This window comes from Somniosus microcephalus, chromosome 11, assembly GCF_052327205.1.
Source record: "Somniosus microcephalus isolate GS21.2 chromosome 11, FLI_Smic_1.0, whole genome shotgun sequence".
Taxonomy (NCBI): domain Eukaryota; kingdom Metazoa; phylum Chordata; class Chondrichthyes; order Squaliformes; family Somniosidae; genus Somniosus; species Somniosus microcephalus.
In genome coordinates, this window is record NC_140997.1 from 31,386,915 (window position 1) to 31,403,538 (window position 16,624).

General features: G+C 45.9%; 1 protein-coding gene across 1 annotated transcript in view; it reads right to left on the minus strand.

Moving 5' to 3' along the window:
- apoltp (apolipoprotein lipid transfer particle homolog) overlaps positions 1 to 16,624 on the minus strand; it is a 433,926-nt gene that overhangs the window by 67,550 nt on the left and 349,752 nt on the right. The window contains exons 56-62 of the mRNA XM_086000433.1: positions 14,733 to 14,873; positions 11,637 to 11,750; positions 9,610 to 9,738; positions 8,374 to 8,535; positions 7,232 to 7,396; positions 6,105 to 6,270; positions 3,431 to 3,630 (exon numbers count right to left, since the gene is read on the minus strand). Of these exons, the coding sequence (XP_085856559.1) occupies positions 3,431 to 3,630; positions 6,105 to 6,270; positions 7,232 to 7,396; positions 8,374 to 8,535; positions 9,610 to 9,738; positions 11,637 to 11,750; positions 14,733 to 14,873 (1,077 nt within the window). The remainder of the gene's footprint in view (positions 1 to 3,430; positions 3,631 to 6,104; positions 6,271 to 7,231; positions 7,397 to 8,373; positions 8,536 to 9,609; positions 9,739 to 11,636; positions 11,751 to 14,732; positions 14,874 to 16,624) is intronic.

Here is a 16,624-nt window from a genome sequence, read left to right on the forward strand (position 1 = left end):
TTTGTCCCCGAGTAGCCATCCTCTTGGGGGAGGCTGTGCCTCGAACATGTCATGCACAGTACTCTGCCGCAGGATAAAGGCATCGTGGCAGCTGCCTGGAAAGCAGGCATTGACAGCCAGGATGCGCTGCTTGTGGTCACACACCAGCTGCACATTGAGAGAATGGTAGCCCTTCCGGTTGCGATACTGCTCGCCATGCTCCAGAGGTGCCCGCAAAGCCACATGCGTATAGTCAATGGCGCCCTGCACCAAGGGGAAGGCCGCGAGTCTTGCAAATCCCACTGCACGCTGATGCTGGCTCTCCAGGGCCATGAGGAAGGAGATGAATTGGCGTCTCCTTCTGAAAAGGGCATCGGTCACCTGGCGGATGCAGCGATGCACGCCGAACTGGGATATGTTAGCTATGCCCCCAACAGCGGATTGGAAGGAGCCGGTGGCATAGAAGTTCAATGCCACCGTCACCTTCACTTCCACCAGCAGAGACGTCCTGCACCTGAGCTTTGGACGCAGATCTCTGCGAAGCAGGTGGCAGATCTCTGCAACCACCTCCTTTCGGAATCTCAGCCTTCTTACACATCGCGCGCCACTCATGGTGAGGTAGGAGCGCTGCTGGCGGTATACCCTGACTGGGTAAGGCCTATGTTGCCGACGCCTGTTGCCCCCTCTGCCTCTAGCCAGGGCTGCCCCTCTGACCCCGCGTCTGCGAGCCCTACGCACATGGCGCTGAAACTCCGCGTTGGCACCCCATGCAACCCCCATCAAATGCTGGCAAACAGTCAAATTTCCAACAGGGCACTTGCAGCGCTTTGGCCTGAGTCCAAAAATACCTGAGCTATTGCTGCACGAAACCAGTTAGCTCTCCTCCTTGTTGTGTGTCCAGAAATCCGTTGCACAAGAGTGTTTGCTGCAAAATGGCTGCCCTTTATACTGCAGGGTACGTGCCCTTTAATTTGCGCTCCCCGGGGCCCGCGTCGGCTGTGTTGCGTTCCATTTTACAAACGCTCTGGCCGCCAGCCGCACAATGGGGCGGTCCGACTGAAGTTTGGAACCGGGGTGCGCAAAGGGCGTTGCACGAGGATGTGACGTCATTTTCTGCGCGCGCAGCCGGGCGGGCGCTAAACTTTGCGCCGGCGCTAAGGGTCAACTTAATTTGGGGCGAGGCGCAAACTGCGCTGCGCCCGGGCGCTACACGCATAGCGCCCGAAATTCACTTCTCTTAAGGCGCTAACTGCTGGCGCAACCAACTGAATTTCTAGGCCTATGACTCTATTCCATCAACATGGGTGCCGTTTATACTGTCTCACCTTGGTCCTCAGAATCCCACCATGATCAGCCCCAACACCAGCAGCATCAGGCACACCTGCAGCACCAACAACACCACCAACCTTCTCCGCAATCACCTGATGTTGCACAGGACAGAGGGCATCAGCACCCAAGCACATTGCTCGCGAGAGGCCAGGGATGGCCTCACCATGGCCAGATTTACTTCACTTGATGCTGTAAACCCATATGGCTGCCACATGATGCGGCAGATTGGCACCACCCCACACCAACACCATAAAGCATTCCTGCAATGACCAAGCCATTCCTTTCACACTCACCACCATTGCTGGAAATACCATTATGTCTCACCATTCACTGGAACTCACTAAGCCACTTCCAAAGGTGCACACAAATGTGACCAAGACCGGAAAGTGGTGAAAATAAATATTTTTATGTTTGACAGCACATTAACGGAAAATTTACATAAATATTGGATAAAACACCCTTGCGAATGTACCTGTGTGTCATCTTTCTCTTCCGCGTGCTTCTACAAGGTGCTAGCCCTGTGGCTTCAGCAGAGGTAGAGGCAGCCTGCTCACTTCCCTGCTGCCAAGGAGCTGGAGAGCACCTTGCTGCACATCAGTGGGGCCATGAGGACCCACGTCCATGCTGAGGTGAATGAGCCTCTGCCATCTGTTCTCCATACATAGCCATTTATCCTCCATAGATAGCCATTTATTCTCCACAGAGACCATGTGCTCCTATGAGTGGTGCATTAGCTGCTCCATGCAGGTGGTCATCCTATCCATGGAGGAGCCTACAGTCGCCATCGCCTGGGACATGGTGGTGCTCATGTTGGAGATGGACTCCTCCATTCTCTGCAGATTTGCAGACATCGCACTTGCAAAACCCGTCAGAGCCCCCTGCACTTCTTCCTGCACCTCCAGGATCGCCCTCTTTCTGGATGGCCCCTTGAGGCTCAGCGTCTGCATGCAGCTGAGCAGAGCTGAGAGAGGTTCCATAAACAACAATAAGTGCAAAGGCAAAATACTGCGGATGCTGGAAATCTAAAATATAAACAGAAAATGCTGGAAATTTTCAGCCGGTGTGGAGAAACAGAGTTAACGTTTCAGAAGTTCTGATGAAAGGTCATCGACCTGAAACGTTAACTCTGTTTCTCTCTCCACAGATGCTGCCTGACCTGCTGCGTATTTCCAGCATTTTATGTTTATAAGGTAAACGACTAGTTTATCAGTTTTTGGTGGTGTTTGAGGGATGAAGCTTGTCCATAGCAAGAGGAGAACTCTTTGCTCTTCTTCAAGTAGTGTCATAGGATCTTTTACATCCCCCATAACAGGCAGATGGGGGGGTCTTGCTTTGATATTGCATCTAAAAGACAGCACCTCCAACAATGCAGTATTCCCTTAGTATTGCACTGAAATTCCAGCCTAGATTAGATGTTCAAGTCCCAGAGGAGACGTGAACCCGTAACCTTCTAGCTAAGATGCAAGAGTTCTACCAACTAAACTAAACTGACATAGCTAGCAGACCTGCTTGAGGGTTTCCATATGGCAATATATTAACGTAACTCATTTTAAACATAGTGACCAGCTATTCACTTTCATAGAATCATAGAGCCTTACAGCACAGGAGGAGGCCATTTGGCCCAGCAGGCCTGTGCCGGCTGTTTAAAAGAGCTGTCCACATAGTTCCACACCCCAGATTTTACCCCATAACTCTGCAAAGAAGTCCCCTTCAAGTCTATGTCCAATTGCCTTTTAAAATCTCCTATGGAATCTGACTCCACCACTCTTTCAGGTAGTGCATTCCAAATCCTAACATCCCTCTGTGTGAAGAAATTTCTCCTCATTTCCCCACTAGTTCTTTTGCCAATTATTTTAAATCTATGACCTCTGGCTACCGACCCACTTGCCAGATGAAATAGTTTCTCCCGACTTGCTTGATCAAAACCCCTCATTCTGTTGAATACCTCTATTAGTTCTCCCATTAAACGTAGCTGCTGTAAGGAGAACAATACCAGCTTCTCCAATCTCTCCACATAACTAAACTCCCTCATCCCCGGTACCATCCTGGTAAACCTCCTCTGAAGGAGTTAAAGTTGGAATCTGCGACGAGTTGTAGGTCTATTGTCATTGGATAAAATTACCTCGGATCTGGTGATGAGGTGTCCACAGCCTTGTGCTGTTACCCTCAGTACACTCTGCATACTTTTGTTGACAACAGCGACCAAGATGTGTCCCAGCTGTCCTTTCCTCGTCTGGTTCAGGGTGTGATACAGTTCCGCTTTTGCGCTTCCTCTTCCATTGGAGCAAAATGCCAATTCTACTCCCTCCTCGTCTGATCCACCTTCCACACAGACAGGCAATTAATATTGAATAATATCTTTCCATTTGTCACAAAAGTTATCAAAGACAATGGACTAAAAGGATGCTGGACAATTGTGAAACAAAATACAGGGGATCAACTAGTTGAATAACTGACTGAAACATTAAAAATCTCATGCAACTTATTTTTGCTCCCATTTTCTCAGACAGCAGGTGCTGGTAATGGTTCTGCTGTAACCATTTACACCTCCTCTGGATCCATCTTTCATTTCTTTACTTGTCCCGCTACTACCCACTTTTGCCTTCTACCATTATCCCATTATCCCATTTAATCACTCCGGCCCTCCACCCTATCACAGGCCTTTTCCTTTGTTCTCCCCCATTTTTCCCTGGCTCTGTACTTGCTTAAAAACTGTTAAATCTCCAACTTCCAGTTCTGATGAGAGGTCACTGACCTGAAACCTTAGCCCTGTTTCTCTCCACAGATGCTGCCTGACTTGCTGAGCGTTTCCAATATTTTACGTTTGTATTATTAAAAAGCTGGTTTTGAGTTTCCACTTTTAAATCGATTTTGCTTTGTTCACCCTTCAAGATGATAAGTAAATCCTAGTTTGGAAACCTTACCCTACATCAGCAGGCCCGGGGAAGGACTTTGGGGGTGATTTCCACCCTGACCACTTTTTGGACATATAGCAATCGCCAAGAGGACCCAGCATGTGATCCAACCTGGGTTCTTATTGTAAAGTGGTCAAGGAGCTGCCAGCTTGAAACATGCTCCCCTATAGGCGGCTTGATGACCTGGAGGTGGCTGAATGGGAAGGGTTTCCAGCAGCTCCTCAAAGGGGTGTTAATGTCAGGAATTCAGCCACTTTGGAGCAGCAGGCATCTTGGGCGCAGAACCTAAAGCAGCAAATGACATTTGGGATCCTTTAAGGCTCAACACCCACAAGCGATTGCTGTAAAAATGTCTTCCAAACCCACATCCAGCTTTCCCTGGCTGAGGATCCCGATCATTCTCATTGGAGATGGCAGCCTCCTGACCTGTACTGCCCATGGTTGGTGGGTGGAGGCAGGAACTGGCTGTATTCAGGCAGGCTGAGACAGAAATGGTATCGGGGGTCCTAACTATGTCATCCAACTACAAGTTGCATCTACGCATGAGCATTTTGCCTGTTTCTACAGGTTCTCTGGCCGCCTGGATGGAGGTCCACTCAAAAACTGGGAGGGGATGGCAACTTGGCAGCGGCGATCCGCCTGCCTGCTGAGCTAGTTTGGTCCTGTTACCGTCCTGTTTCTAAGCCCAAACAGTAGCACATTAAAGTCATCCTCTATGGTTATTATTTGCATTGTAAATATATATATGTAAACAGAACATGTTCTCAATCTAGCCCCAAACAGCGGTCGGAGAAATATTCATTCTTGGGGGTTGGCGCTGGCCAGGTGCCAGTACCTGTAGTGAAGAGGCGGCCACCATTTTGAGGCCCAGCCTCATTTGCATCGAGCCGGCGAGCTGCCAAATGGCCGTTTCAATGCAGCTTGCTGGATTAAGGCTCACCAATATTGGGCTGCCCCTGCTGGCAACAAGGTAACTGCGGTTGGGGTGTTGTTGGGGGGAGGGGGGTGTGTGGGAGGGGGGAATCAAAATTGCTCCTGCTCCTCTTGGCCCCACAGAAATTATTTCAAGCATCTTTGCTGAGCCTGTTGGGCTCTATCACTAGTGGAGCTGATCAGGGTGTGCGTGGCGCTTGCTCCAATTAGTTCCAACCTAAAATGGCAATCGGGATCCTAGGACCCTGATTTGCATATTATAATACAGGCCTACCACCTGAAACAGGCAAACGCTTTGGACGCTCAGCGGTAGGCCCCTTTGAAAATACCACCAGCCACATCAGCAGAGTTAACGGGCCGGTAAGGCTAGCAATCCCATTTTGAGTCCATTACCGTCACGTTAATGCGGTTAAAGCATACCACCTCCGCACCCACCCCACTGCCCACTTCATCAGGTGTTTTGAGCGAAGTAGCAAAAAGTGCCGAAAGTCCTCATCAAGGATCCATTCCACATTTGTACAGGATTGGAAATCACAGAGAAATTCATGTTTTATTAAATACAGATGTGCAGTGAGGGGTCGGATGGGGGTGGGGGGTTCATGAATCATGGCCCTCAATCACTTTGAGGTGAGCCAATTTTGTATGTCAGAACTCGGCCAAAACCGACTGCAAATAATTTACTCACTTAACTTTCAAATTCCTGATCGCGATCTTGTTGACGTTTTGTGTCTGATAAATGCCAACCCGGCAATGGAGAACGTCGTTCTGCCAATGATGGTCAAACCTGGACTTGGAACCACCGCCTCCCCCCATCCTCCACGCCGTGCCACAAGCTCTTCATTCAGTCTCCTTTAAGCCAATGAGTGGCAGCTATTTTGTAATACTTTATCAAATAGTAGAATTTTTGCATTGCCCACTTGTTTCAATCTATTAATTAGTCATCCTTACCCTTAGTGTATCCAGTGTAGTATTGCTGACAACCCTTCTTGTGTGTGGTGGCTAGTTTAATTTTCTCTCTGTGATCGATCATTCCCTCCAGTACTACTCTTCTTTTGAGGGCAGAGGCAGTGTATGTTCCCAGCAGGCCGAGATGACTGGCTTCAGAAGCCTTCCACTGTGAGAGAAGCAAAAATCAATATTTCAAGTTTTTTTTTCTTTTAACCTAGGAATCAAAAGTGCCTCTAATATCATTACGAGACCATTAAAGGGGGAAAATTCAGTTGTTTGCGCCTCCCTTTAGTGCCTTAAGAGGGCGCAAAACAACTAGCGCCCGGGCACGGCGATGTTTGCACCGTTCGCAAAATTAACTATACATTTTGCGGCGGCGCTAAACACTACCGCCACGATCTCCTGCGCCGGCAGATTGTGACGTCAGTCGAGTGTGCAACGCCCCGGACCGGATATTGAGTGGCGCCCCCTGCCTTACCGCCTGCCACTAGCAACGACAGGTTGAGGGGAGCGTTTTGCAGGAAGGGACTGGGGTAGCGCTATTTAAAGGTGACCGCTTCCTGCCTTTTTTTATTGGTGACATTTTTGCATCACGCATTCTGAGAGAGAGAGAGAGAGAGAGACTTCTGGAGAGATTCAACGCTGTGTGAAGGAGTTTTGGGTACTGAGCAGCACTTTGCAGGTTCATTTTGATTTGCCCTTCCTTGCTTCGACAGTGCTCTGAGGTAGCACCTCGCTCCTCGGCCTTTGCGCCTTAAGACAGGTGTGAAGCGCCTGATTAAGCGCTCCAATCACCTCCAGGGGCGATAAAAGCCAAGTTTGCCGTCGGAGGTGATAATTAGCGCCAGGCGCTAAACTTTGCGCCCGGCCGATAATGGCGCCCCAAAAGGGGCGATACTGAATTTTCCCCCCATAGATTTTAAAAATTGAATGGTTCAGTGTAAAATCATTTTTTTATTCAATGTCATACTGGGCATGGACCTTGAGTAATGTTATCATATATCAACTGAGAAAAAATAAATTGCAATATTGGGTTGTCCACTATTACTCAGATAAAATAATAGCGTAATGCCAGAAAAATGTCACTGGAGTACTTCCTTTGTCAAAGCCACAGTGAACTCAATTACCTCCATATCCAGAGAGTAGTTCTTTATGTCAGCCTGTCCATCATTCCTCAGTGACATCCCCAGCACCATGTCATGCTTCTCATCACTGGAAAGACTGACTCGGGTTTGGGATGATAGAATAACTTCTCCTTTATTTCGCTGATGCTTTCCTGACAATTTGATGGACTGCAAACAAAGTTGAAGCTTTTCATTACAACATTACCTCACATGTATCTTCTTATTCTTCTTGTCCTATTCTTTCTGTCAATTTTCCTCTTTCTCGTCTTCTCTGATTTTTTTGCTAACATTGAGTCAATGTTGGAGGGAGGCGCTGTGCTCTAACACCCTATCCAACAGGCCGTATCTGAGCAAGCATAGTCACTATTTGACCGGTAGAGATCCGAGCCAAGCCCAGTGCTGCCCTCATCCTATGTCCAAACAAGTGCACTTCTGTCAGGGGTTGCTGGATAACGGGAACCTTGGCCATCCAAGGTGGGGGAATCTAGAACTAGGGGGCATAATTTCAGAATAAGGGGGCACCCTTTTAAATCGGAAATGAGGAGGAATTTCTTTTCTCAGAGGGCCGAGAATCTTTGGAATTCTCTTCCCCAGACAGCTATGGAGGCTGGGTCATTGAATATATTTAAGATGGAGATAGACAGATATTTGAACGATAAGGGAGTCAAGGGTTATGGGGAGCAGGCAGGGAAGTGGAGTTGAGGCCAAGATCAGATCAGCCATGATCTTATTAAATGGCGGAGCAGGCTTGAGGGGCTGAATGGCCGACTCCTGCTCCGATGTCTTATGTTCATATCCCCAAATCCCAGGGCACCAAGGACTCAGGTCCGTTAACTCAGCTCAGTCTGGAGATCGAACCTGGGATATCTATGGTTTCTATGACATAGCTTAACCAGCTGAGGAGCCATCATCACATTTAATAACATATTGACCCAATGCTCTTTGTTTTCAGATTTTCCAGATTAATTCCACAAAAATATTTGAATTTTATCATCATTTCCAGCCTAGGTTTTCAAATGCTGATGGTAATGCGGTTGAAATGAAAATCTAGGCCAGTCAATTCTTTTAAAAAGGCTTGCAGGATGAATGAAGGCAAAATAAAATAAGAATTCTAATAGCTAAAATTAAAAAGAAACAATTCCTACATTTGACATGTTACAGAAGACCACTTTCAGGTAATGGTTCAGCTGGTCATGGTAATCAGTTTGGATCCTACCAAGAATGTCCTGCCTTCCACAAGATGACTGGAACACATTTGAGAAAGTGGCAGCAATCCAGATGTTGTCTGGTCTCGCAGGCCTGTTATTCTGTAGAAAGGTGGAAAACAGTTGACAATTGCTGCCTTCCGTAATGATTTGTCAACTTATCTATAAAATATCCTCTCCAGGATTCTTACCTCTGTGCCGTTTCTTTCTTCAGGGATTGTTGGTGAGTGAGGCACAGATTAGCGCTCATTTAATAGGAATGTGCAACAGACTAAGTTCTATGTTAACTGTGAGATACAAGAATTAATGAGGTGTCCATGAAAGGGGTCAGATAATAACTAAAACTTAACATAAGTATGACAAGCTCCCAGAGTTCCTGACTTTGGGTGTCGGGAACTCTGCGAGCTGACTCCACAACTGTTTGGCTGTAAAGCAAGTTAACCATTACTATCTTACTGTGGCGATGACATAAACCACAGCGTTTTAAAACATCAATGACAGAATTTTAGATGAATTACATAATCAGCATGATAAATTTAATGAGGCTGAAGTTTGTCTTGAGTGCAAACTGGACGATAGCGAACGGGTAGCCCATTTTACACACCACCCGGTGTAAACTGGACTGTTAATGGCTATTGCCTGTTCTGTTCTACTTCCCAAGATGTATTTCACCCCCAATAGTTACAGACCCATAAATAATCATGTGATTACTTTCTTACATCGGCCGTTCCTCCATCGTCGCTGGGTCACAATCCTGGAACTCCCTCCGTAACAGCACTGTGGGAGTACCTTCACCACACAGACTGCAGCGGTTAAAGAAAGTGGCTCACCACCACCACCTTCTCAAAGGGCAATTAGGGATGGGCAACAAATGCTGGCCTCGTCAGCAATGTCCACATCCCGCGAATAAGTAAAAAAAAATAACATACTGTCACCATTCACTGACGTTATTTAAATCACTGAAAGTCTGGTGGGTGTTTGGCTTTCGGAGGTAGAATCATATTTTTAATTGCAATTTTTTGCACAAGAAATAAAATGCCTGAGATGTATAATTTTGACACATATTAGGCTGAAGCTGTAGAATAGGGTTCTTGATTACACAAAGGACACAAACACTGCATACACTCTTAACACAAATCGACAGATTAGCTTCCTTATTGACATACGTATCTTTACCTGATACTCAAAGCTTTGGTTGATTTTCTTGTCACCCCAGTGCAGTTCCACACTTTCAGTAAACGAGTTTTGAGTCTGTTTGGCAGATCCACAACCGTGCAGAGATCGCATCACGAGCAAGGGCTGCAGCTAGACAGACGCAACAGTGCATCAATAAAACAGTTGCGCATGGAATTATCTCAATTACTCTAATAAAACCAAACAATTATAGTAAAATGTTCCCACCTCACTCTTTCAGTTACTTTATTTGCCATCATTATACAGTATAGTCTTACACACCAGATCAGCTAGAAAACTGAACATGTCGGAAGATGTTTGAATTGCCTCAAGTGTCAGTGGATTGCTGTGCTAACTGGTAACCTTAAAGACAAGGAGGCAACTGAGAAGGGACCTCACAAAAGGTGTGGAAGACCGCAGACCGCAATCGGTATAGAAAAGGCAAACCTAGCCCGTAACTTCAATTTGAACTATGGCAGTAGGACAAGGGGACACAGGTTCAAACTGATAAAAGGCAAATTTAGGACCAATTTCAGGAAGTTCTCCTTCACAAAAATGAGTGGTCAACATTTGCAGTGGTAGAGTGATGAAGGCACAAACCTTTGGAGTAATTTAATAAACAGCTGGATAAAATGATGTGGAACTGTCATTTTTTTCTGGATGGATGAGCTTGGATGAGGTGACTGGCCTTCCTCACCCATATCTATAATTGACCCACACCCTCTGCAGCTGTTGGCGACAACATCCGTCATTTCACCCACAATTTGCACAAACAAAAGAGATGTGTCCAGGCCGCAGCTAACCCTGACGGTAATTACTAATTTGACCTTTTAACAGCCAATCTCCTTCAGACAGGGTGGAGCCACGGGGGAATTTGTAAACAAGGATGGGTAGGTGAATCAATGCAAAGGGGAATGGGGACATTTTGCTATAGGAATGTATATTTTAGTATGATAGTTATCCCCTGATGTTCACTATGATTCACTTGACTTCACAGCAGCAGTTCTGGTCCAGAACAATGGGCCGTATTTTCCGATCGGAGGCTTCCCGCATGCGAAGGCCTCCGATCTGGAAAAAATCTACGCACTTACCTGAGGGCTCCCAAGGTGCGTATAGTTCCAATCCTGGGCCTCTCCAACTCCAAGTGCGCAGGGCCTACGTATCCCAGGAGCGCATGCGGTTCACAAGCGTCCCTGGGATCACGTGGGCCACGGGGAGCCAATCAAAGAAGGGAGTCTCCCTTCATACACGTGACAGATAGACCTGTCAAATATATGAATGGAGATCAATGAAAAAAATAGTAAAACTTTAAATCAATTTTTTAAAAAGCATCACCTTTTTAAAATTAGTGAAATTACAATAAATTAAATATTTTAAACAAAAATTTAATTTTTTGAAAAAAATAATTAAAGTTTTTACGGGGCTAAAAATAAACTTACCTTTTTTAAAGTATTTTTAAATGATAAATGACTGAAAAAAAAATGTTTTAAACTTTTTTTTCAACTCTTATCCAGGCAAAAGCAGCCTTATGCCTGCTTTTACCAGGCGTAAGATTTCTAAGGGTTTTCTGGAGGCGGAGGGTCTCCAGAAAGCGGAACTATCTGCCCGCAGAGGCCCTTCTCCAGGGCAGGAGTCCAATCTGTCAAGAGCATTCTTGACAGATCGGAAATGCCGGTTTTCAGTGCATGCCTGAAACCGGCATTTCCGATGTCCCTATGGGTGGGTACACAGCGCTTACACACCCGTAGGGATCGGAATATCCGGGCCATAATATTTGAGAGTCTGGATATAGCTGTGTATTTAACAGTAGTTCTCAGATGATCAGTACCCATGGTTGCAATCTAATCTGTCATTTTTACTGGGTCATGGCTTATCTTCTCCAAAAATACTTTATTTCTTCTAAAAAAAAACTTTAATAAGCAATAGAAATATAGGTGGTTATCTGTTACAGTGTAACACATTTTTGGAAGTACTTCCTAGTTCTGCTAACTACTGTACAGGGCACTGCTGTAATTGTAGGTAAGGAATACCTGGCCTGATGAAAAGTCCAAGCATGTGTCCCAAGCTGTTAAGTCGCTTTCCAATTTGTAATCCAATGCAAATTTAAGATCAATAGGTTGGCCTCCATTCCAGGCAACATGGGCCTAGAGATTAAACAAATGTTAGTCAGACCTTATATTGCTCCATTGTATATGAGGTTACAACTTAAATTAAACACAGCTGTTGTACCAAATCACTCTTTAGTGATATATTACAGTAGCTTGGGCTTATTTTTAATCAGTTTGATTCAGACCTGGGTGATAATGAGCGGCAAGGCTCACAGGGCTTCCGGCACACAGTGCTGACATGCCCACCTCCAGGTTTGTTATACTCTCTACGTTGCACTAAAAATAAAACCCTATGACTGCTTTATAATGATATTTAAACTGGAGCTGCCTTCCCTTTAGACACAAAGGGGGTTGCCGGCCAGGAAAGAATGATGGGGAGAGCAGAGCCAAACAGTTTTCAAACTTGGAACGACAGTTTCATCAATAGCAGAGAGAATGACAATGGTAGGGGCAGAACCATGATGGAGGGACAATTTTGGACTGAATAAGTACACTTGATATGTATATGGCTGAACTTCAACAGTCTGTTATACTTTTTCCCATGTTACTTGTGCAGTGTCCCGTTAGAAAAGTCGGCAGCACAAAAGCTACTGAAAATGAATGAGGAAAGCCACACATTTGCTTTTATTCCTTTATGGGATGTGGGCATTGCTGGCAAGGCCAGCATTTATTGCCCATCCCTAATTGCCCCTGAGAAGGTGGTGGTGAGCTGCCTCCCTGAACCGCTGCAGTCCGTGTGGTGAAGGTACTCCCACAGTGCTGTTAGGGAGGGAGTTCTAAGATTTTGACCCAGCGATGATGAAAGATCGGCGATATACTTCTAAGTCAGGATGGTGTGTGACTTGGACGGGAACTTGGAGGCGGTGGTGTTCCCATGCGCCTGCTGCCCTTGTCCTTCCAGGTGGAAGAGGTTGCGGGATTGGGAAGTGCTGCTGAAGAAGCCTTGGTGAGTTGCTGCAGTGCATCTTGTAGATGGTGCACACTGCAGCCACGATACGCCAGTGGTGGAGGGAGTGAATGTTTAAGGTGGTGGATGGGGTGCCAATCCAGCGGGCTGCTTTGTCTTGGATGGTGTCGAGCTTCTTGAGTGTTGTTGGAGTTGCACTCATCCAGGCAAGTGGAGAGTATTCCATCACACTCCGGACTTGTGCCTTGTAGATGATGGAAAGGCTTTGGGGAGTCATTACCACCATGACCAATCGAGATTGTTTTTCAAGGGCATGTAGCAAGCAGATTTTACAGTACAAAGTACTGTCATCCTGCTATCTTCAAAATTTACAGGGTAGAAAAGATGCGTAGGTCAACTTTTACGTGGGGACGATTTGCAAATACAGGTACACCATCCCTTATCCGAAAGCTTTGGGACCAGCTGAGTTTCGTTTTTTGGAATTTTTTGGATTTTAGAAGTTATTATTATAAGACTGGGAAATTTGTATTTAATATAAATTGTAAAAGTTCAGGCTACCTCTTGCGACTGTTCCGTGTCTCATTCCCTGTCCTGCTTCTCTGGAAAGCCGGATATCGGCTGACTCCTACTAAGCTGGTCCACAAATCAGGTCGGGGGTCGGGTGGGGGCGGAGAAAAGAATATCGGACGGGCCGCGGTTCAGGTCGGGGGGGTCGGGGTCGGTCGGTGGGGGGGGGGGGGGGTCGGTCGGGGGGGGGGGGGTCGGTCGGGGGGGGTCAGTCGGGGGGGGGCGGTCGGGGGGGTCGGTCGGGGTCGGGGGGGGGGTCTGGGGGGGAGAAAAGAATATCGGACGGGCTGCGGTTCGGGTCGGGTGAAAAGAATATCGGACGGGCCGCGGTTCAGGTCGGGGGGGTCGGGGTCGGTCGGTGGGGGGGGGGGTCGGTCGGGGGGGGGGGTCAGTCGGGGGGGGGGGTCAGTCGGGGGGGGCGGTCGGGGGGGGGGTCCGGTTGGGGGGGGGGTCGGGGTCGGGGGGGGAGAAAAGAATATCGGACGGGCTGCGGTTCGGGTCGGGTGAAAAGAATATCGGACGGGCCGTGGTTCGGCTCGGGTCGGGTGAAAAGAATATCGGACGGGCCGTGGTTCGGTTCGGGTCGGGTCGGGGGGAGAAAAGAATATCGGACGGGCCGCTGTATTGTTGGGTTCACACTCCCGGTACCTCCTTCACACTGCCCGGCTCGGCCTGCAATCTCCTACCCAGGAGGGAACTCTGTGACCCTCTGCCCTGCTCAGCGTAAGTTGTGCGCCACTCTGGTCATGTTGTGCGCACGACTTACGCTGAACAAAAAAACTTTCGGTTTTTCGAGGTTTTCGGAAGTTTGGATAAAGGATAGTCTACCTGTACAGTATAACTAACCAATAATATATAAGTACTGATGCTGCAAATGAGTTATCAGTCTTTTAGTGACTGAAATAAATAGATCTTTTTGAATTGAAGTATGTGATTCTAAACATTCAATGTGACTGTATTGTGAGGGATGTAATAGTATTAAGATTAATATTTCTCTTTGGGATTACACATAAATCACACACTTTTTTATAGCTTGTCACAGGATCTCACTGTGCAGTGGGATTTTGTGCTGAGTCAGGCTGTGTGCTAAGGGTTATTTGCTTTTGGCGCTCCGACAGGATATTTTATAATTACATGCTGTAAAAAAAAATCTTCAATTAAGTAAAACAAATAAGTATCATCAGATTTTAATGGCTGGCTTGAAAAACTTAAAGGGAAGTGTTTCCTGACGGTGTGCCTTGCGAGACACTTCCAATCGGGCAAAAGTTCAAAAGATTTTACATTTTCACTATTGTTTATGTAAAAATATCAACTGGCCTAGTTGGGAGGGGGACAGAAAACTGGCTGGCGAGAGTCTTGCCTCAGGCCATCATTTAGTGTATTGAACATGGAACAGTATGGTTGCCATTAGTACAGATGTCTGTGGACTGGAGCAGCCTTCTCAATAGACACAAAAGGGCACGCTGGCCAAGAAGGACTGATGGGGAATACATTACAAAAATAACATTGATAACTCCCTTCCCTCTCTGGTTCACTAGTCCAACCTTTTGATTGAATTTCTGTTCTTTTCTTTCAGAAAGACACTTTAATTCAAACTTTTCCAAGGCGAGTTTGAATGGGTGTTGAAAGTTGGCTCTGCTTTCTAGACGATCATTATCCAAATTCAGAGAGGCTAAAACAACCACCTGTTCCAAGGAAAAAATATTTTAATATAATTGACCATTAAAAAGCTCCACTAAATATTACTCTTCCGATATCAAAGCACATTTTCATTTCCATTACTATTGCCCATTTTACACTCTCGCCCAAAGTCACAATTACTCCCATACAGTCTTAGTTACATAATAAGAACATAAGATGTAGGAGCAGGAGTAGGCCATTTGGCCCCTCGAGCCTGCTCCGCCATTCAATAAGATCATGGCTGATCTTCGACCTCAACTCCACTTTCCTGCACTATCCCCAAATCCCTTGATTCCTTTAATATCCAAAAATCTATCTCTGTCTTGAATATACTCAACGACTGAGCCTCCACAGCCCTCTGGTGTAGAGAATTCCAAAGATTCATCACCCTCTGAGTGATGAAATTTCTCCTCATCTCAGTCCTAAATGGACAACCCCTTATTCTGAGACTGTGACCCCTGATTCTAGACTCCCCAGCCAGGAGAAATATCCTCCCTACATCTAACCTGTCAAGTCCTGTAAGAATGTTTTATGTTTCAATGAGATCACCTCTCATTTTTCTAAACTCTAGAGAATATAGGCCTAGTCTACTCAATCTCTCCTCACAGGATAATCCCCCCATCCCAGGAATCAGTCTGGTGAACCTTCGTTGCACTCCCTCTATGGTAAGTATATCCGTCCTTAGGTAAGGAGACCAAAATTGTACACAATACTCCAGGTGTGGTTTCACCAGGGCCCTATATAATTGCAGTAAGACGTCTTTACTCTTATACTCAAATCCTCTTGTAATAAAGGCCAACATACCATTTGCTTTCCTAATTGCTTGCTGTACCTGCATGTTAACTTAGCTCACTTAGCTTGTCTATATCCCCTTGAAGTCTCCTCACAACTTACATTCTCACCCAGCTTTGTATCATCAGCAAACTTGGATATACTACATTTGGTCACTTCATCCAAATCATTGATGTAGATTGTGAATCACTGAGGCCCAAACACTGATCCTTGCGGTACCCCACTAGTTATAGCCTGCCAACCCGAAAATGACCTGTTTATTCCTACTCTCTGTTTTCTGTCCGTTAACCAATTCTCAATCCATGGCAATATATTGCCCCCAATCCCATGAGCCCTAATGTTGTTTAATAACCTCTTGTGTGGCACCTTATCGAATGTCTTCTGAAAATCCAAATACACCACATCCCCTCTTCCCCCTTATCTATTCTGCTAGTTGCAACCTCAAAAAACTCTTAACAGATTTCCTACTCTTTTTGGCAACATTATAAACCTCTTCCTTTGATCTAATACTACCGTTAACTTCTCTTGTTAGCCACGGTTGGATCACTTTTCCTGTGGGGTTTTTGTGCCTTAAAGGAATGTATATTTGTTATAAATTATGTATTAATTCTTTAAATGCTAGCCATTGCTTCTCTACCATCATACTTTTTAATGTAGTTTCCCAATCTACCTTAGCCATCTCGTCCCTCATACCTATGTAGTTTGCTTTGTTTAGATTTAAGACCCTAGTTTTGGATTTAACGAAATCACTTTCAAACTCAGTATAAAATTCTAACATATTATGGTTACTCTTCCCAAAAGGCCCCTATACTACAAGGTTATTAATTAACCCTTTCGCGTTGCACAATACAGGAAACTTTGGTTTATCCGGAGGTTGTATGTCCGGAATACTCGATCTAACGGCAAAAATCAGGAGCTGTTTTCTATAAGTTTTTTTAGTTCTCGTTCTTTTTTTTCCCCCAGT